Genomic DNA, 22,057 nt, shown 5'->3' on the forward strand with positions numbered 1-22,057 from the left:
AAAACTCTTACAATCACAGCTGTGCTGTGGTACTGTCAAGCGCTGGACAATCCTGTGTAGGTGTTAAATGCAGTAGCAAATCCACCACTGATTTAGATATGTCAGCATCAACTGTAAATGTGACAGAGGTAAAAGTGAGCAGTTTGACTAAATGGTAACAGAAAGACACAGAATATAACTAAAAAGTCTGTAAAGAAGCCTGTGGACAGCATCTATTATAAACCTGTCAATCAAATAAACACATGAGAAAATCTTAAAAACGACGGGAGAAAAAACAAAACTGCAGCTTAAAGATTGCATCTACTCATGTAGAGTTTTCTACCAAACTAGACAACTCACAAAACGACAGTATATCAATACAACACACCACCAAACTACTGGTCACAATGTGGACCAGCAGTGAAGAGCAACGGGAGGAAAAATCAAGGACCCATTTCTTCAACATCAGGCATCACCACCACGACCAACCTGCGATCCATCTACGACCGCCACCTGAAACATGACCTCAAAGAGATCATGTGATATCACAGCCTTGATCACAGGTCAGAATGTTACAGGCTCAAAGTGAAAGCCAACTAAACTAAATGAGCTGAATACCTGCTGAGTGTAGGTGAAGGAATATTTAGGAGACGATGATGAAAAAGAAGTAGGAGAGCGAAGAAGAAGGAGGTGAAGATAGAGGAGGAGGATGTGGTACAGGAGAAGTAGAAGAAGGTGAACTTAAAGAAGGAGGACAAGGATGGAGAAGTGAGTTATTTTTTCCAATTTGTAACCAACGGTGGCCCACGAAATCCGCCCGGTTCAAAGACAGTCGGACTTATCACAAAGTAAATATAAGCCCACGCAGCTGGGTATCTCCCCCCTACTGTTGTTATGGGCAGGGAAACCCTCCTTCCTCCCACGTGGCCCCCTGGCCCACATGTTGGAGAGCCCACATCCCAGAACACTTGCCCCTCAGTGAACCCACTTCCTCCCCATGCTCAGGAGTGCTTCCAGGTTTGCTACCACCATGACGTCCAGACCAGTGTCACTCTTCAGTCTCCTGTGAAACTTTTCTCTCCCTGCATCCCCCCCCCCTCCCCCCCACTCCTCAGCCACTTCCTTTTTAAACATTTCCCTCAGAAACACGGTCGGTGTGAGGTGTCAGCCCTGCCAGCCCAGATGCCATATTTAGGACACAAATGTGAGGAGATGACAGCAGTTGTAAAATGGTGCCGTGCTGAGATTATAATTAACATTTTCCAAACCTACATCACCCTGCCTCCCACTTCCACCCCCCCTTCACGAACCCCCCCCCCTCTCCCTCCTGTCTTTCTTTTCAATCACTCACTCCTGTACAATAAATGGCAGGACACAAAAATGCAAGAAGAAAGAGGAGAGAAAGAAAGAAAAGAGGGATGGAGGAGGAGAAAGAGGAGGAGAGAGTGAGAGAGAGAGAGAGAGAGAGAGGAGAGGGTGAGCAAACAGAGGAGGGAGGGAGGAGGGAAACGGCGTATGCTTGTATACAAGCCTGATTTCCATTTTTTTCCCCAACTCGTAATGTATTTAATTCAAGTGAAACGTAATCATGACGTGTCGTGTCATTAATCTCCTCGCCGCCTCTCCCGTAAGTACACTGAGTCTTTACTTTCAACATATCTCCTTAAATCTGCCTTTATTTCTACTACTGCACCTCCTCTTCTGCTCCTGTCCAACACTTGTGTTTACATGGACACTTTTATACGGCTGCGTGTCCAAACATCTCATGTGTTATTTTTGGGGCTGCTGGTTTTTTTTGTTTGTTTTTCTATAGCTGTGGTTCTGTTGTTGTTGCGACCTCGTTCTTCACAGTAGAGCACACACCGTTTGGGATCAACGGAGTGAATTGAGTTTTTTGGAGGTTGAGTGCATGTTTTTTGGAGAACGCGTGTGTGTGTGTGTGTGTGTGTGTGTGTGCGCGCGCCCGCACCCGTTGCGCACTCATGTGGACCGATTGGCATGAAGCATGTATGTGCACTGTGCACGGACGTATGTTAGGATGGCTGCATGTATGTTCGAGCCCCGACCACGTGCGCGTGTGCGTGTGTGTGTGTGTGTGCGCTCCTGCTCCACTTTACGCGTGTGTCATGTATGTTAGAGCCGGCGCTGTGTGGTCGACGTGGATGGATCCAGGCCAGGAAAAGATGCCAAAAACGCACAGATGTGAGGCGTTCGGACGGTTGAAAAACTGCGTGTGATGCAACGAAAGCGCAACAGAAGTCGCTGTATTTTCATTTTTTTATCATTTTTGCGTAACTTTAGCCAAGTTGCGTTCGCGGGAGAGGTATGAAACCGCGATATGTGCTCAGTCAAATGTGTCGAAAAAGAGGGGTCGATGGTGTCGGTGGGTTCGAGGCGCAAAAGTGTGAATGTGTGACTGCTTTGTTATGTACAGGGAAAGTGTCAAACCCTAGAGACACAAGTTGTAACGGTGCGTATCTCGATGAGGAACAAAGTGTGGGTTTCTTCTTTTTTCGCGTGTCGCCAACTTGACTCGACCCCTCGAAAGAAAAGCGCAATTTTGCAGTAAAAGATGCAAAAGGATTAGTCGGACTAAATCCTTTTGTTGTGTACACACATACACAAACACACACACACACACGCGGGCTATTGTGCGTAAGCGCATTGTTTGGCAGATTAAGCCCCAACCTCACTTTTTACTGTGCGCAAAACGCAGCCACAGGCTGTTCATAAAACCTTCTCTCTCTTTTTTTTTTAACTTCCTTTAACTACTACGATGTTACTTGTCCTAACATCACCTTACAAAGTAGCGTGGCAAGTCGATGTTTCGTGCGTGCGTGTGCGTGTGTTTTCGCGTGAGTGTGTGTAAAACGCGCGTTTTCAAATCTAAAATAACTTTAATGTCTGGTTTAATGTGCGTTTTTTTTTTTTGGGAGACCGTGCTCGTGGATCCGGGGTCGGGTTGTCAAAAATGAAATCCATGATGGCATTTTTTTCTCCTTCCTCCTCCTCCTTCTCCTCACTCGTCTTTTCCCCCTCCCTTAATCTTTTGTATAGAAAATTTAAGAACAAAATGGAGCAGGGAGAGAGAGAGAGTGCGTGTGAGTGAGTGAGTGGCGATAGATAGGCTGACATGACACACACTCAACACTCTCTAACGCCAACCCCCTACGACTTCCATTCCAAAAAAAGAAAAAAAGAAGAAAATTCTAAAAAATGTAAACCATTCCACTTTGACTCGTTTCCACCTCTTTCTGCTGAAGCCTCCGCTCCTACCAGAGGACGCTAGCTTGTTTGTTGTGTGTTGATGCTTATTTACTTCATTAATGTGCTTCTAATTGTGATGGCCGCGAGAGAGGTGGGAGGGAGGAGAACGAGGAGGAGGAGGAGGAGGAGGAGGGAGGAGGGAGACGGAGCGACTGAAAATGGTTGCAACGTTATTGACGCACACATCGCAGCGGCGGACGAGGAGGAAATTCCTCCTGAGATAAGGAGCAAACGTGTCATGTGTGGCTGTGACCACAGACACTCCCCACGCCCTTTCTCCGTGGACAGTCAGTGTTTCAGGATCCTCACATGTCCCCGGGTTTTATACACACATCTATAAATCTGTGGCCCCAGATGCCACACTCTTCACAGTGTGTGTGTGTGTGTGTGTGTGACTCCACAGAGGAAACAGGCTGACATCCCTGTCTTGTCCAATAGCCACCGTCAACCTAAAGTCTCCTGTTTTTAACCCTGTTCCTTCCCAGCTCCTGCTGTGATAACTGTACAGGTGACAGTCAAAAAGTCCAAAGACAGCTGGGTTATATCACAGATGGGATGTTTTAAAAAACGGAAATCTGTTCAGACGTGTCTTTCAAATGTCTCCAACAGCTTTGACAGGTTTAATCATTTAATCTGTGTCAACGTTCAGCCGGGGTACCTTTTATTTTGATCAGGTTTTTTTTTTTTTTTTCAAAACCTCAACTGAACCGATTGTGAACCAACGTCATTAAAAAAACTATTGAAGCTTTGCGACAGGTTTTAGTCGACCTCTGATTGTTCTAAAGCGTTTGGAATGACGTGACTTACAGTTCATAGATGAGACAAAGGAGCAGACTGTAAGGAATTATCTGATGGAAACATAATCCAAATGAAGGATACATTAAGAAAACAGTTGGTTGTTTTCAAAGATTTTTTTTCTTGCAATTGGACATAGAACTTTTTGACTTCTTTTTAATGGATAAAAACGGATAAACTTTTCCTTAAGAAAAAGTTATCTTTACTCCACCGCTCTGGTCCTACAGGTGGTCCTGCTTTGTCACCAATCAATCAAAATCAAGACATTAATGGTCTGTCTTCACTTATTTAAACATTTTCAGGAAGGGTCAGACTTGTCCTGGACAAAGACGATAAAATATTTGCGCTATAGGACGGATGATAGAATTAAAATAACCAGATTTCTTTTATAAGACACAACTTGTCCTTGCTGGGAAAAGAAATGTCTGTAGAGCCGTACACTTTAGAATTACAGGAGAGAAAAAGTCAGACTGTCAGGAAACAAAACCTAATGATCAATATCCAAATGATTAACCTTCATTTACAAAAATAATACCCAAGCGGTTAATGATTTCAGCATGGAATTTAAATTTTTTTAAAACTTTTACATGTAACATTTTTAAGGTTGTCAATCAAAATGATAATGCATACAATACTGCATTTGATCTGCAAAACACAGCGTCATTTATTAGCCATTCAAATGCAATTAATCAATGGCAAAGTCCAGCTATATATTTACTAGAAAGTTCTTCAGTGTATTACTTCACAGCACTCTGCTGCTCATGACTCTCTCTCTCTCTCTCTCTCTCTCTCTCTCTCTCTCTCTCTTTATCTATAGATAGACATATGGGGGATTTCTGTCTGACCCAACAGCCATTCAAATGCTGGCTGGGCCATTCCTTTTAGTCTTATTAAATAAATGTCCGTTTAAATGATTTTCCTGTGTTCAAATAAAATCTGTCCAGAATCACTGACATCACAGATCAGACGGTGCTCGTCTAGATTTCAGCATCAGCCGTAGATTAACTCTCAATGTTTGACCTTTCCACAGTAATACCTTCACATTAGTTACAGACCTCAGAGTCCCGCTGTAGCAGGGAACACCAAACACTAATGGCCAACGTAAAAAAAAAAGGCCCGTTTTTTCAGACTACTCTGCTGCTTGTAATGTTCAAGTATCCTCCTCCTCCTCCTCCTCCTCCATCACTGCCCCCGTCTCCTCTACAACCTCTGTACTGCACTTGAGGGTTTGGGTGGAGTGGGGAGAGGCCCGCACACGCACACACACACACATACCCCATCCAGGTGGCTCCTGGGTAAGCGGTTGGTGTGGTGACGGAGACGAAGAAAGTGCGTAGTAAAAAAAACCCAAAAAAAAACAGAAAAGGAGTGTAGCACCAATCAAGGCTTCTGATTGATATAATGGGGTCATTAGTGCGCTGTGGGAGAGGCACCTGCTTGTCCTCAGTTAGGGAGGATCTACTCCATTGTGACATTTTTAGACTGTTGAGAGTTCTTGCTGGCTGCACGGGTTTATAGCCTGTATGTGGAGAGTTTAGGGTCCTGCTCAAATAAAAACGCCACTGCTGTTTTTTCTATGGAGTTTCTAGAACAAAATCTGTTATCAGTCCAGACCAGAGCAGTCACTGTTCGTCTGGGATTCTGTGGGGAAGGTTCAAAATTCAACTTATTCCACTGCCCTTTTTCTGTGCATTTGAGAAGACAGGGACTCTGTGTTGTTTTGCTGTCAGCAAGCAAGCAAACATTTTTTCTCGGTTGACAGATAGGACACAAATGATAAACGTATGAATGTATCTTCTAAATATCCAGCAACGTCTGACAGCTCAGACATCCGTCAGCTTGAAGATAATGTTACAATCTGAAGAGAAGGCACTGAAACAGTCACTTCCACGTCGTAAGGCCACAACTCTGACAACACTATCTTCCCTGGTGGAAACATTCTTCTCAAATCTTACGGTGATTAATATTAATTGGAAGACATACCGATGAAGACACCTTTAAAACTCATAAGATTAGATAGCTGACATGTCAAGCCCCAGCACTTTGTACAACATTTTGAAGCCAGTCAGCAGTGTGGCTTGTTGTCATGTCGTGTAGAAGTGTGTGCCGTTACACACCATGTTTGTTTCTCATGGCCGCCGTGACACAGTTATCATGGGACAATAACCACTCTGTCTGTGAGACAAAAGGATCCACAAAACGCTGTACAATGGGGTTTCACCTTGGAAATAACCTATGTTTTCCCAGCAGGGGTCCCCTTTTACAGATAACGTTACACTAATATCTGAGGAAGAAGTAGCCATCGCTTTACTGCGTCAGTATCTTTACAACAGGGACCCAACAATAATACCAGTGGAAGCACCAGGGACCGAGAGAAGTTGTCTGCTCCCTCATTAACCTGAGATTAACAGCTTCAGTTTCATGTTTATGGGTCACTGGATTGTAATAAAGAGAGCAAAGCATCTTTCATTCACACATTGCACCTGAACCTTTGTCCTTGATTTGGAAAAGGCTGTAGCACAAGGGTACGTGTCCAGTAGACAGCGTTTGCACAGTTCACCAGATGTAGAGTTTAAAGATTCGAACCAAGAGCTCTTTGGAAAAATGTTGTTTTGCATCTAGCGAGCTGTTATCAAGAGGAATTTTCTGTGGTTTTCTCAGAAGCTCGTGCACTGAAAATTTAATGAAAAATGTCTTAATTTCCTACAAACCCACCGGCATCGCAGCTAAAACGAGTAACAGAAACAGACAAATGACTCTGGTTCTGATATTAAGATACTTCAAGTCAGTTCAACATGTAGTATTTGGGAGGTTTAAATGGTCTAAACAAATGTTTGCCACCTACATGTCAAAGGTCTACTCTAAAGCTACTCCTGGAAATGTTTAGAACCAGTGCAGAGATTGTCCAAAGTGGACAGGGTGCTGAACGTATGGCAGTTCTTTTTTCTTCTTTGTCTGTTTCTTTAAGCTGAGTGGATCAGAGTAAAAGCCATGTAGGGAAGTGTGTGAAAGTCAGCGCCGTTCCGCTCATATTTAATAGATTATTGCGTCTTTAAGTCTCCGACGTGGCCAGATCCCTCTCCTTTGTGTTTCTTCACCTTCAGACTCAAATCCTCTTGTATACACACGGCCCAGGTGCTGCAGTCAAAGACATATTACAATGAATTACACAGCCAGGTGTCAGTGGCTGCACTGACCCTCCACATACATGTATATAATACCATTATATTTGACCCAGTGTGATGCTAAAGAAGGTTAGCACGTGCTTGGCATATTTCCCCTGGGTGGAATAAAGAATCTACCTCTGTTAAGAGTTTCTATTTTCTCCTGAAGTAACCTCCTCGCAGGTGTCTGATATATGTGATATTCCACAAGGAGGCCACAGTGAAGGGTCAGTATCCCTGAGGGCTGGAGCAGGGGAGAACTTTTATCTATTGGAATATGAACAACTCGAATCAAAAGCTCAGTCCCACTACCGAGGTGATTTGACGCTTGCAGGCTCAGGCCTCGCAGAGTCGCCGTGTTCCTGCCAGTTTCTGGAGTTGCTGCAGTGTCGGAAGTGTCTCTTCTATGTTCTCAAGCAGAGAAGGGATTCATTGAGAAGAAAGCAGGAGCGACAGCTTAGAGCAGAAGAGATGTGTGCAGTGTAGGTAGAGAACAAATGTTAAAAGCTTAAAAGCCTGAGCAGAAGAAATATCAAAAAGCGCAAAGCAATTTTTTTTGTTGGATGTTGCTTTTAAAACCAGCAGCAAGCAACAGGATGCACATCTTCTTCATAATTTCTTCAAGAATGTTTTTAAAAACATCCTGGTACAAGAATCTCCACAGAGGCTGACCCCAGTGTCCAACACTGTAATCAGTGTTGTATCACACCTGAACCTACTGCGTTACAGTAGAGCAGCGGTGTCAAACTCAAATTCACGGTGGGCCAAAATTAAAAACTGGGACGAAGTCGTGGGCCAGACTTAATATTTATTGATAATTTGACGGCAATTGTTTATGTTTTTCCTTCTCTCTAGATATGTTATGTGGGCGTGAGTTTGACACGGGTGCAGTAGTGATCACACCTCAGTAGCCTGAGCCAGTTGAATTAAAAATATGCATTTTCTTTATCTACCCTAGTCCCTGGACCTAACCCTTTAATGAAAGAAAAAAAACACACCAATATATTAGCTAAACATAGGCAAGGCGAGATCAAATATGCTGAAAGTTATGGCTTAATATTAGCCAGAAAAAGAAAGAAAGAAAATTGTAAAAACATTAGCAGACATTTTAATCCAAACAATTTTTTTTCAAAAAAATTATGCACAAAAAAAAAAAAAGAATACAAAAAAAGGAGAAGAATCAAAGGATAAGAAGGAAACGAGCCAGAGACAGTTGAAGCTGACCTGGACACAATCAAAAATGCCCTTGAATCATATTTAAGAGGGGAAAAAAATCTTGTTGAAGGATGTTGATTGCTTCCAAGTGAGACCAAAAGGAAGTTCCTCAGCGGAGGTTAAAAAAGTCATAAAGTATCGAGTTTTCAGAGGAAGAATCGGACTCGTCTGTGCAGTAAGTGTCGGCTCACAGCAGGACATTTTCCTCTTCAACACTGCTGGAAGTCTGGTTGGGAGTGTGAGCCCAGACCACAGTGAAACAGGAGGGGGGGTCAGAGAAAGTTGAGGTGAAGGAAAGGAAATTAATTCCGTCTGTGGGGAAGTATTCGTCACGTGAGTTGGCGATTCCAAGAAAAAAAAAAAAAAAGGTCCAGAATTACACCGTACGACCCGGAGAGCTGCTGCTCAGTGACTTACTCATTCTTTTCATTCTTTTTTGTGGTCAGTCTCACTCCCCCAGAGACACCTCACCTCACACACACACACACACACACACACACTTCATCACGTGAGAGCTGCAGCAGGAAGCACGTACACAGTTACACAGATATGTACTGTACCTACTTTATTTTAAGATTGAGACCTGAGAGGGAAATACTTTTTCTGATACATGAAGGCAGGTGTATCAACACACACACACGGAGCTGGAGATAAAAACAACCACTGTGGTCTGTTCGTTCAGGTCAGGGCAGGGTCAAAAAGACAACTTTGACTCTGAAAATGAAAGATGTAAGAACCTGCAGAACCTGAGGAAAACTGTGTCGGTCGTGTTGATTTAAATACATTCGTCTTTAACATGCCAGGCAATATGAGTACTACAGCAGTACACACAAGGAACGGAAAAACCTTCACTTCCAAAATAGGCAAAAGTGTCGCAAAATAAAGTAAATTGAGACAATAGTAGCTGAACACTAACCAAGGTTAGCTAAGCAAAATTAAATAGAAGTTACAAACTAGCTTCAAGTTAGCCAAAATTAACCAATACAGCCCAAAAATAGCTACTATTTAAAACGGCAGTAAAAGTTGGTATTGGAAATCTGAGTGTTAGCCCAAAAACAACTAAAACCGCAGAATATAATGTTGATCAAATTAGACAGCACACAGAAAAAAAATAGTTAACGTAGGCAGGAACATAAAAATAGCTGAAATGATTCAGTTGATCAGTCAAGTTAGTCTTGAACAAAATAACATCAATAATGAAGCAAGTAGATGTTTCCCTTAAAGTTAGATAATATCAGTTCGGACGTATTTTAAAGACGGCCAACAATACGTTAAAACAGCTACAGCTATAGCCAAAAACAAAACTATTCAAGATAGTTAGATAGAAAATGTTCTATATTAAAAATTGAAATGTATGTTTCATCTTTTTTCCTTTTTCTCTTTACATTTGGCTTTTTTTTTTATACTGCTGAGTAATTTTTTCATCTTTGGGCCTGTAATCATCACCGTAAACTGAACCATCTGTAGAGATGACACTGCTACCAGCACACAGTCGTAATTATGCAAGCCTTAATGAGGTGCTAGGGAGTAGACACGGCATGGCTGCATACTCTGGTTGACATCCAGCACGAAGCTTATGGAATGGTATTTATACTGGAATCGTTATTTAAAGTCGTAGACGTATATAAACACCGTCAACTTCCTGCCCACACGTACACAATAGTAAAAATAAAACCAGTAAATGGAAGCTGTTCACACCCTTACATTTACGACCATGACGTGTGAAGCTTCCTGACAAGTTCAGACCTGCATTTGACAATAAAGCTTTCCCGCTGAGTGGATATTTACACAATCATTTTAGAATGAGATGGGGAGAAAAAAAAAAACTCGTCTTTTCTCCTACCTCCCAAATATAAAACTTGTCTGAACACATTGTGCTTTTAGTCCCATGGCAGCTACTTATCAGGGACGTGATGTATGACTCAGCAACTACAATAAACACACTCACATACAGTATACACCTCCTTACTCCAAACACACCTTATCATATAAACTCAGCGTGGGAGCAACTAGTGGGATTAAACCAATTCTGGGGGAGGGGGAGTGGGGGGGGAACTGTCCTCTATTACTTTACACTTAATCTCAGGTGTAGCATCTTATTTTCACAAAGTGCCATTACAGTTAATGACAACATGGTGGCGCAGCAGGGGTACGTGTACAAGCTCTTGATACTCAAATAAAGCCAGTTAAAAAAGCTCTAATAATAAAAACACACACAAGAAGAAGACAAAAGTAAAATGTTGGTTGAAACGGCTAAAAATAAAGTGAGTTCTACAAAATACAATCACAATCAAATAATTGATCTATACCGCCAAAGGTTGAGCCTTGAGGTCTAGTGATGAGATCACAAATGTTTATGGTTCTCTGATTTACCATTTGTCTCTTTTTATGTAGGGTTGAGCTTTGCTTGCCAACCTCAAAGTGTCCCGTTTCACTACCACCCTGAACTAATGGACTAAAAGACATTTTAAGGTTAATCTGTGCTACACGGGGCCCAGGAGTCTAACGCAGCATTATAATCAGGCAGTCTGAGTGCTCTAAAACCTGAAGCCTTCTTTTCTTTAAAAGAAACTCCTCAAGTTGAAGCAAGCAAGGCAACTAATTCCAAAGGTAGCAGCAATAACTTCATTAGGTTAACTCTGATCGTGGAGCTAAACCAGCCGACCAAAAGGTTCCCAACAGGCAACAGCATCTACGAAAAAAGAAAAGGGCAAAAAAGGACACATTCTATTCTTACGTCGTCTGAACGGCCGACATTCAAGATCCTTTGTATACATTCTCCAATGAATAACTTCAGCACACAACAGTGTTACTGTCTCATTTTGTACTCTTTTGAATTTCTTGGTGAGCAACACAGTGTCAAACTGCTATGATGTCACACCCTAGGAATTTGATAAAGAGACGGCGTTCAGAAGAGGACGCAGCCTTCAGGTTTCACAAGTGAAGTCTTGAAAATAGAACAGAGGTTGTCTATGGGGGAAACAAAGATACTTCCTGACCGATTTATTATGTAGATAAATATTTTCTGACGACTTTATGGTTTCAATCAGGGTCTGCTCGAGTACAACCAGATGTCAGATTTGTAAATAACAGAGCAGTTTAAAGAGCGAATGGACAACAGAGCATGCCATATGATGAGAACTTTGAATGGTTGACAGTTTGGAGTCTAGATTACCAGACTCCAGTTGACAGTTTGGAGTCTAGATTACCAGCGGTGGAAGACACCAAGCACACAGATGAAGATTTTTGTAAACCGATTGTGCCTTAATGTCTACATTCATTAATTCCACTCCCAACGTTTGTATTATTCTCCGTGTCATTTCTGATCTTTAACAGCGTGGACAAATGTGTCGCCAGTCACGTCTGGACTTTAACAATTAATGTGGCCCCGTACCTCCCCCCTCCCGTTTCCCTGCCTCCTGTGCTGCATCTTATCTCTCTGCATTTTCTTACACCGGCATGACAGGGGTCGGTGTTTGGCAGCTCTTGCCGTTAGGGCTGGAAACAAAGCGTTGGTATGAAAATGTCATCAGACTTAACATCGACCTCACTTCCTCTTTTTTGCTCTTCTTCCTGTGTGTGTGTGTGTGTTTATTAATTTGTGTTTGGTCTCCTTCTGTATCCCCTCGCCCTCCTCCAATTTTAACACCACGTTGCAATCCACACCAGATCATTGTCATTCACTCGACTTCGTTATTCTCTCTGCCCACTTTGTATCAAAATTGTATCTGTTTTCTCTCTTTTTTCCCCCTTTCCCCCTACGTCTGCCTTCTTTCTCATATTTTCTCTCTCCATTTCTTGCTCCTCGCCATGTTGGCAGGGCCCAATCTACCAGCTGATATCAGCATTCCCTGGCACCGGGCCAACTGGCAACACCGCAGGAGAGAAAGAGAAAAGAGAGGGAGAGGGAGGGAGGGAGGGAGGCAGAGAGGGGGATGGGAGGAGTATGAATCAGGAGGAGAAAGAAAGACAGACAGAAAGACAGCAAAAGGAAGACAGGGAACAATAATGGAGGATTAAGAAAAGAACTGAGTCTGAGTGTGTGTGTGTGTGTGTGCGCGCACGCCTGTGGTTGTTTATGTGACTGATAGGCTGTGATATCCCTGTGAGTCATAGCTGAGCTAAAATGTCAACCAGCTACATGAGAATCTCTTTGTCATCCGGGCACAGACACACAATCACACACACAATCAGGCATCACATAAACACTTAAGTGCTCTGGCCGCCATGCGAACACAAATGTGGGCGACACACACCTGCAAACACAGATGTTCCATTGTTTTTCCACAGTGATTGATGACCTTTTGTTTATGTTGTGTACGTCTTGGCGGCGTCTCCTGCAAATTATAAACATATATATAAAAAAATGACTGACAAAAACAGTGGCTGTGCATCAACACAATCTAGTCCATGTAAAACGCTGTGGACTCGGTAATGTGTGTGTTTGTATGTGTGTGTGTGAGAGAGTGAGGGACAGCGTGCTTTGCCAAACTGCTTCATGAGACCAGTTTTGCTGTATATTACACTTTTATGTTTTAGCTGACTCTTGTTATTCTTTTGTGTGTGTGTGTGTGTGTGTGTGTGTGAGTGAGAGGGGGAGAGGGGGAGGGAGAGAGAGAGAGAAAACAGCACTTAAAAAAGAACTATCTAAGTCTTCATCTGCAGGTTATCTAAATAAACTAACCCTGACGACACCACACCCAGGAAGTAGACTAGAAGAGCAGCTGCTCCGTGTGAACAGGTTATTTCAGATCCATTTCTAGCTATTATCCGTTTAAGTTTGAGCATTTTTGCAGCCAACTTTGACTAAGTCTAAACTGGGCTAATTTGCAGCTATAGTTGCTATCAACATATAGTTTGTAAAAAAAAAAAAAAAATTATATTCTTAAAGGACTATTTTATTTTTTTAAATTTTACGCCATTTAATTGTTTAAATATGTCTAGGGTATATTTATGGTGTTCTGTAAATATCTGTTCTAGGTTATGGCCAACATTTTCTGGCTAAATTTGAACTTCCTTAGATTTTTCAATATTACGGATAGCAATTTTGAACTTTTTTTGTGCTTTTTTGGCCATGGCCATTTTGAATGTCTTTCAGAAAGAAAATTCTCAAAGTTGACCTAATTTGACTGTATCTTTGCATACTAGTGGCTATTTTTGGTTGTCCCTTTAAATATTTATGCTTTTGCATCTTTGTGCTGACTTTTCTATTTCTGCTCATTTGAATACTGGCAGTAATCACTAGTTGTTTTTTTTAACACACTGCCTACCTGTATAGCCAAGAGAAACAACAACTGTCCCCCTTGCCTACACAAAGACTACAAAATTCCAAACGACTTTTTTTATTTGTAAGATTTAACAGGCAATTGTCTAAAACCCAGTGACTTGATTTACACTAAATATTTGTATTGTGGTCTTTAATATCAAAAGGATATCTGGTTAACTCCTTTTGTCGAGTGAGGACACCTCTGGAACAAACACACTATATTTGAAGGAGATTGCACTCCTGACGTTAGTCAAAAAAGGAGCTGCTACTGTAGGAGTGAACAGGAAGGGCGTGAGGGGAAGTCAAAACACTGCGCACCCATCCTGTTTGGGACAGTCCATGTCCTGTAGTGTTGGTGCCCTTAACTCCTAAACACATGCAGACAGACGTGGGCGCAGGGTTGAACTGGTTGTGGTGGTCCCACATGTGCTGACAGTGCGTGGGAAACAGGTGTGTGTGCACCTGTTAAGGCAGCAGACACACGTGCACGTTCCTCCACCACCTGCACGTGGATTAAAATACAGATGTGATTGTTTTTTTCCTTCTTCTCTGCATTTTCATTTTATACACGTCCTGAACTCTGCCATAATTAAGAGTGCATTTGATTCTCCGTTATTAGCATTGATGATGAAGACTCTCGGTGCAAATTGCTCTTAATGGTAAAATCTGATACCTGCGGTTCATCACTCAATATTGCACAAAGCATTCATGCCTGCGCTGACGCTGATATTACTTATTTAGCCCAGTCTTTTGGTTAAACAGAAGCCTCATCATAACATCATTTTCTATGCAAGTGTTTCATATTTAGGGCTTGGTGTCCGGACGTCATCTCATCATCTTTTCACCGTTGTGTTTGATTTTTGTCCACAGAAAATCAAAGGAGGAGGTTGCTGCATCAGTAGAAACGGCAAAGAATGGCATAATATCGCACACACTGCTGGTAAATTGGAACTGTACACATATGTATTTATCTATTGTAGACAAATGGAACCACTAAATTCTCTGAACTTCTCACTCCTGATTTCCTCTCTCTGCTCTGTACCAACAGAGGATGGATTCTCCGCCAGAGTTTGTGTTTTCACTGTCCTGTGAACAACCCCAGTCTCCACCAACACTACCATCTCTAGACCACAGTCCACAGGCCTTGTCCCCTCACACCCTTCTCTCTCTGCCTGACAGCCCCCCTGTCCTGCCCATAAACAGCTCTGAACCTTCTCCCCGGAGCGCAGACACATCGCTCTATTTCCCAATCTCTAACTCCCCTGTCCAGGAGGACACGAGCAACAACCACCATGATCTGGACGATGAGGATGATGAGGCAGGTTTGGACGGAGTTCCCCCATCACCCACCCCAGCGGTGGCTCTGTTTCCCGGAGGAGGGGGACAGGAGGCTGGATGTAGCCCTTGTTTGGACAGCTCTCCTCCGGCTACACCATCAGCACCACTTCTTGGCTTTGGAGCCTTGGAGCTGGCCCTCAATTCAGGGCATAGTGGGAACTCCAGTGAGGAGCTAGACCTTCAGCTGTTCCAGAAGGACACAGTTCCCAAAGCAGTACCTGGAGTGGGTGGGGCCTCTTCCGGGCCTGCACTCAGGTTTCCCTGTCACGTTTGTGGGAAGAGATTCAGATTCCAAAGTATTTTGTCTCTTCATTCCCGGGCACACAGTCTGGACCGGGACCGTAGAGCAGCTGCCCTCTACCGGTCTGGACTTCCCTCAGCACCTCTGAAGCAGCACCTCAAGATTCAACAGAACCACAAAGATGTTGTACAAAATCACAAAAGCAAAATAAACCAGCATTTACTGCCAGGAACACTGGTTCAACATCTGACAGAGAAAGAGGACGTTGACGGAGAGGTGAAGAGTCTAGATGAAGACATCCAGACTGACCACAATCCTAACTTTTTACTTGAAGATAGCACACCTTTGACCCCCCCACTAACAGAAGATGCTGCTTGTGTGACTTCTCCGTATTCTTCCACTGTTGGTGAGACTGCATCCACTCCCACAGCCCCTGCATTTCGCTGTCATGCCTGCAAAGGCAAATTCCGGACAGCCTCAGAGTTGGCACGTCATGTTCGCATCCTCCATAACCCGTACAAATGCACTCTTTGTCCTTTCTCTGCTAGCCAAGAAGAGAGCCTGGCATCACATTTACAGGAGTGCCACCCATCTCCAGATGTATCTGCCGCGCCACTTGCTTTTAGTTCCAGGCCGATTATTACCTCCCCTGAGACTCCTATTTCCACCCCTACCAACACACCTGCCCCCGCCGCAAACACACCACAGATGATGTCGGCTGGAGCAGTAGCTACTTCGCCCTCAGTGCCAGCATTTCGGTGTGATATCTGTGGGCAGCGATTTACACAGTCCTGGTTCCTTAAGGGACACATGAGAAAGCACAAAGACTCCCTAGACCATAAGTGTAAGGTGTGTGGCCGTGGCTTCAAAGAACCCTGGTTCCTCAAAAACCACATGAAAGTACACCTTAACAAGCTTGGGCTCAAAGCTGGACTTGGAATCCTCAGTGGACCAGGAACTGCTGAACAGCAGGCCAAAGGCTCTGGAAGTAATCACACTCTTAACGCTCTGTACTCCAGTCTGCTCCTGGCTCAGCGAGGAGGTGGCAGAGGTGGACAAGGACGGTCAGACAGGAGCGCTGGAGCCAGATTAGGGATGGGCTCAAGCAAGTCAGCCATTCTCGGCTACCTGGGACTGCCCAGTGATGGCAGCGGGGCAAGCTGCATGGAGAGACTTCAAGCAGTGGCTCAGGTGGCAGAGATGGGAAACGGTGGTGCTGGGATAAGTGGAGGTGATGGAGGCAATACAGGACGAGGAAGAGGAGCAGCTAGAAATTCAAAGGACAGCATAGCACCAGTATCTGATGCAGAACAAGCAACATGGTGGCAACTGGTAGCTCGCAGTATAGCAGTTGCACAGCAGCAGCAGCAGCAGCAGCAGCAGCAGCAACAGCAGCAGCAACAGCAGCAACAGCAGCAGCAGAGACAAGGTCAACGGGGTCCTGGTCGAAGGTCAGTAATTACTGAGGCTGACCAAGTCAGAGCCTATCTTGGTGGCCTGGAAACAAGAGAAGATTCTGGAGGAGCTGGAGGGCCATGGGAATGCCCAGACTGTGGGAAGCTTTTCCGCAGCTTCCAGCAAGTGGTGGTGCACGCTCGTGTTCATGCTCAGAGGCCACAGAAGGCAGCAGCAGCTGGTGGGGAGGAGGGAAGCGCCAATCATAGAGGAGTTGTGTTAGGAAGAGGAGGAAGCAAGGAATTGAGACAAGAGGCGCAGACTCATGGCGGTGGATCCCAACAGGTTGATGTGAGACAAGAATCAAAACTGCACAGTGGTGGATCACATCAACCAGGGGCAGCAGCGGGATTTCACTCTGTCATCTCCAGCTTCAAAGGTAAAAAAAATTCACATCCTCTTTTCTATTTCCTCTATTGGGTATTGTTTATTTGCACACATCTAGAGGTGTTATTCTCAGAAGAGCATATTGCTATTTTGTTTTAAATATACAGTCTCTGAAGGGCCCTTAGAACGAGCCATTATTTTTCTTTATGTTCTTGGTTTCTGACTGATTTACCGTTTGCAGGAGAGAATGGATTGACAGCAGTCTCCACAGTACCTTCAGTTCCCATCAGGGAGCGAGTGCGTGGAAGAGGAATCAAAGACTGCCCCTACTGTGGTAAAGCATTTCGCTCTTCACACCATCTCAAAGTACACCTGAGAGTCCACACAGGTGAGTAACTGTTGCTAGTTTAACAAGCCATTTGGACTCTAAAAAAAAAACATCACGATTCCCTCGAAAGGTTTTCAAGTTAGTGTTTTCCTTTTTTTTAACACATCACCTCAGAGAGCTGGCAAGTGCTAATCATAGCACAGCTCGACCAGCAATTGAACAGCTCCACTGGAGCAACTCCTGCTTAAGTGCCTTGTTTGAGGTTATATTCACATTATCTTCCAAAGGGGAAAAATATCATGTTACTCCAGGGAATAGAGCTGGTGAAATTTTACTGGAAGCCCCTCTTGGCTTCTCTACCCTGCAAGGTTAAAAAAAATCAGGCTAAAAAAAAGTGGAGACAAAGTAAAGAAAGTTCTGAATCAGAGTACCTCTGCTTAGAGATTTCTCTCATGATCCCTCATGTGTTTCAGGGATTATCGTCCTCTGACCTGGTTTTTGAAGCCGAGACAAACTGTAACTATTGCAGTACAAATTATTCTCAGATAATCTTAAACTGATTCCGACTGCAGGGCAGAAACACTCAGCCAATTTGAAAGATCTTTAAAACTGATCTAAACAAAGAAGAGTGTGTGGGCATGTTGTGACTATGAATAGGACTCAGTTGAAAAATAGGGAATCAGAGCACTTGCTCACACTTTTAACTAATGATCCATACTCATTATACCTACAAATCATCCATTTTTTTCTACTGGTGCTTGATGGATTTGAATAGTGAGAGCCAGCTTCCATTTCTGCCCTCCAACAACTGATATTTTGGTCTCCCCCAGTTCAAAAATACACAAAATAATCTCGCTGTATTATTAACTTTATGAATTCTAATCTAATTCAGCTGGGATCATCACAGAACACATTATGATTACCACATGGTCAGTAAATGACATGCAGGCATCAAATTATTAAAACCCTGATATTAGCCTTCTCTTGAGGATATCATGAACCCACTAAGACTTTTGATCACTTGGGGAATCAAAAATCCAATTGTTCATACAGCTAAAATCCAAAGATCTTGTTTGATGAGGTTTTTGTTCCTATGAATAAAATAATTCATGGTCTTCTTTTTAACACAATCTCTCTCCTGGTGGTGATTTTGCCTCCAGCACAAAGCCCCCACCTCTTTTTATTCAGTGATGGAACACTGCCATCTTCCTATGATATGTGCAACTACATCTGTAACTCACAATTACTTCCCAGAATTAATTTACTACATCTAGCTCTTCATCAAATAGCTTGAAAATATATGATATTAAATTATAATGCTCAACTTTTGTTTGTACAAATTTTCATTCACAAACACACTGACCAGCAACTGACCTGAGTGCAAATATTTTGTCTAATAGTCTCCTGATTCCTGTTTCTCTCCTAGGTGAGAGACCCTACAAATGTCCTCACTGTGACTACGCAGGAACTCAGTCAGGCTCGTTAAAGTACCACCTCCAACGGCACCACAGGGAGCAACGTAATGCCCAATCAGCCTCGTCAAACTCCTCTTCCTCAGGCCTCAATTCCACCATTCACAGTTTGGCCTCTGGGACTTCTGGTATGAGCAAGCAGCGCCGATCCCAAATCGACCACAGCTTGGTCAACAGAGGTCCAGCAGAGAACCCCTCGTCTCTGTCCACAAGTCAACAACAGTCCTGGCTCTTGGGAATTCCAGACCAGCGGGATCAACAAAAAGCCCTGGCAGCTTTAAGGGATGTTGACTTGGACACCCAGTATAGGTATCTTTCAGGCATGATGGGAGCACTTTACCAAGGTGGAATGGAAGGTGGTTGGATAAGAGAGTCTCCGCCACCAAAGGCCCCTAAAGTGTCCCGTCGTAAACCCCTTACTACAAGTCGAATGATCCAACCGTCAAGTGAAAAGGAAGGGCCTCCACCTTCGTCCCATGAGGGTGGATTTGAGCCCCTGGATCTGTCTCGACGTCCCTCCCCTGGCCTGGGAGAAATGGAAGAAGATGGAGTCATGAATTTAGGAGAAGGAGGAGTTGTTGAGGACAATGAGGGCTCACTTGGAGTCAAACTAAGCCAGTGTTTGTTTTGCCCTTTCCGGACATCCTCGGCAGAGTTGATGGCCATGCACCTCCAGGTCAACCACACTAATAAGTCAAGGCGTAAAAGAGGATCTTCTTCTAATACAGAAGAGGATGTAACCTCAAAGGCTACCAAGCTAGATTCTGTGTCTATGTGGAAGCATGTAAGTGATGCGGAGTCCCAAGTACCGTTTGCTGAGTGGTCTACATCTCAAACTCAGACCTTCAATGGCCTTTCTGAGGATAAAACAGAACATCAGGTCAATGGGCTTGAACTCCCAAGCTACAACAGGGCATCTGTGTCCAATCATGTAACAGAAAGTTTTGGACTTAGGGAGCAATCGGATGAAGAAAAGGAAGACCAAGAAGATATTTCAGAAGATAATCTGGATGACAGCAGTCTGGGGATCTCACCGGATCCAGCTCTGAGGATGTCCCTCACTATTTCACCAGTCTTAGACGCCTACCACATGGCAGAAAAAGAAGAAACATTCTAAACCATTATGTCACATAATAAACAAACAGAGTAAATCCTTTCAGAAAAATAAATAGGTTTTTAAGGTAAAATGAAGAATTGCAGCATTTTTATTTGCCGAGGGATGATTTTTGAATTTTGAGTTGAATTTTCAGACAGTTGGGAGAGTTCACAGCTGTTTCATTCTCCCTGAAATGATTGCTTTTCAGATAGGGTGGCATGCTCCACTTCAACCCACAGACTAGCTGAAAGAAAAGCATAGCAGTGCAGGAACTGTTGCCCACTTTAAGTTGGGCACATCTTCCGGAGTTGAGGAGAAGAAAACAAAATTCACATCATTCCAGAGTGTATTAAAAATGCAATCATTTCACAACTTCCTATTGCTACTGTCTCTAAACCATACATCATGGCTGGTCTCACCACTGTCCTGTAAACCTTTCCCTTCACCTTAGCTGACACTCTTCTGCCACCGATCACTCCTGACACTTTTCTCCAGCTGTTCCATCCTGCCTGTACTCTATTCTTCACCTCTCTTCCACAGTCTCCGCTGCTCTGAACAGTTGATCCTAAGTACCTAAACTCCTGCACCTTCACCACCTCTGCTCCTTGTAGCCTCACTATTTCACTGTTCTGCCTTTCGTTTACACACATGTACTCTGTCTTGCTGCGACTGACCTTCATTCCTCTTCTTTCTAGTGCAAACCTCCACCTCTCTAGGTTCTCTTCTAGCTGCTGCCTACTCTCACTACAGATCACAATGTCATCTGCAAACATCATAGTCCATGGGGACTCCTGTCTGACCTCATCTGTCAATCTGTCCATCACCACAGCAAACAAGAAGGGGCTCAGGGCCGATCCTTGATGTAGTCCCACCTCCACTTTGAAGTCTTCTGTCCTCCCAACAGCGCACCTCACTACTGTTGTACTATTCTCATACATGTCCTGCACCAAACTAACATACTTCTCTGCCACTCCTGACTTCCTCATACAAAACCACAATTCCTCCCTTGGCACTTTGTCATATGCCTTTTCTAGATCTACAAATACACAATGCAGCTCCTTCTGACCTTCCCTGTACTTCTCCATCAACATCCTCAAGGCAAATATTGCATCTGTGGTACTCTTCCTAGGCATGAAACCATACTGTTGTTCACAAATCTCCAACTTCCTGCCTAGATCACGACAGTGATCACGATAAAGCTGACTGTGACAAGACACTCTACAGAGTGAACAGTTTGCAAATACGTAGCGTTAAGTTTCTACGCCATATAACAACGTGAAAAAGTAATTAGTCTGCAGTTTCAAGCTGTGAACCTCAGCTAAGCTATGTGCTATAAAATCAAGGCGTGAGTTAACTGTTGAAGGCAGCATAACCCCCTCAACTGTAGATCACTGCCTTGTTGTCTGAAAAAAAGTGTTTCTAGATGATTGTCCTTAGGGGTAAAAAAACCCTCAAAGAAACATCTCTATGTATATTATTTCATTTTTAGTCAGTGCTTTTGTTTTTACGTACTGTATGTTATCAAGAGAGTCTCGGCTGTCACTGAGCTCACCATAGGTCATTTGATTTTATCTGAATATATAGTTTTAAACAATTTTAAGTAAAATATATTTGTTTGAAAAGCGTGGTTTTACGTCGATGTAATTAGTTAAGATCTAAACAAGATGACACAGGGCAGTGTGATGTTCTGACCCAGATGATACCTTAACTTGAAAAGCGATATACATATGTAAAATGCAGTGATAGAGGACAAGGTTTGTTGTCTTTTCTTTCCTTAAAAAAGAAAGGACCATGGTGGAAGATTTAGTGTTTACAATGGTGCTGGATTAGCTGTTGCAGAGACAACTCAAGGTCAACTTTCAATGGCGACCAACCAAGCCTCAGTACACAATCAAGACATGTTTGGACAGAAGGACTAAAAAAGAAACAGTTCACTTTCGTCTGCTGCCTCTGTCACTGAGAAGATACAAGGTAGAGAATGGGGAAAAAAGCAACACCCTGCAAGATGGAACACAAACTGAAAAAGACAGACTCTACTTGGTGTCTTTTAGATGAGTAGATTTCATTGCTTCTTTTTTTTTTTTTTTTGTTTTTATAAAATAAAAGATAATGTT

General features: G+C 43.4%; 1 protein-coding gene across 3 annotated transcripts; it reads left to right on the plus strand.

Annotated features, from left to right (window-relative positions):
- Window positions 1–1,329: 1,329 nt before the first annotated feature.
- On the plus strand, window positions 1,330–20,312 carry znf219 (zinc finger protein 219). Of its 3 annotated transcripts, none has more exons than XM_008318515.3 (5): window positions 1,330–1,606; window positions 14,557–14,626; window positions 14,735–17,099; window positions 17,289–17,435; window positions 18,802–20,312. In XM_008318515.3, the coding sequence occupies exons 3-5, from the start codon at window positions 14,738–14,740 to the stop codon at window positions 19,962–19,964; spliced, it is 3,672 nt and encodes a 1,223-aa protein (XP_008316737.1). In that variant the 5' UTR covers window positions 1,330–1,606; window positions 14,557–14,626; window positions 14,735–14,737; the 3' UTR covers window positions 19,965–20,312. The 3 variants fall into 3 exon arrangements, with proteins under 3 accessions (XP_008316737.1, XP_008316746.1, XP_024914573.1); XM_008318524.3 differs by having other exon boundaries at window positions 17,289–17,381; XM_025058805.1 differs by lacking the exon at window positions 1,330–1,606 and having other exon boundaries at window positions 14,230–14,626.
- Window positions 20,313–22,057: the final 1,745 nt, after the last annotated feature.

The sequence above is a fragment of the Cynoglossus semilaevis genome, chromosome 1 (genome assembly GCF_000523025.1).
Source record: "Cynoglossus semilaevis isolate Cse_v1.0 chromosome 1, Cse_v1.0, whole genome shotgun sequence".
NCBI lineage: Eukaryota > Metazoa > Chordata > Actinopteri > Pleuronectiformes > Cynoglossidae > Cynoglossus > Cynoglossus semilaevis.

Coding starts and splice junctions, on each gene's coding strand:
- znf219 (XM_008318515.3), top strand. CDS start 14,738: ATGGATTCTCCGCCAGAGTTTGTGTTTTCACTGTCCTGTGAACAACCC. Junction 17,100..17,288: donor TGTCATCTCCAGCTTCAAAG/GTAAAAAAAATT, acceptor TACCGTTTGCAG/GAGAGAATGGATTGACAGCA. Junction 17,436..18,801: donor ACACCTGAGAGTCCACACAG/GTGAGTAACTGT, acceptor TTTCTCTCCTAG/GTGAGAGACCCTACAAATGT.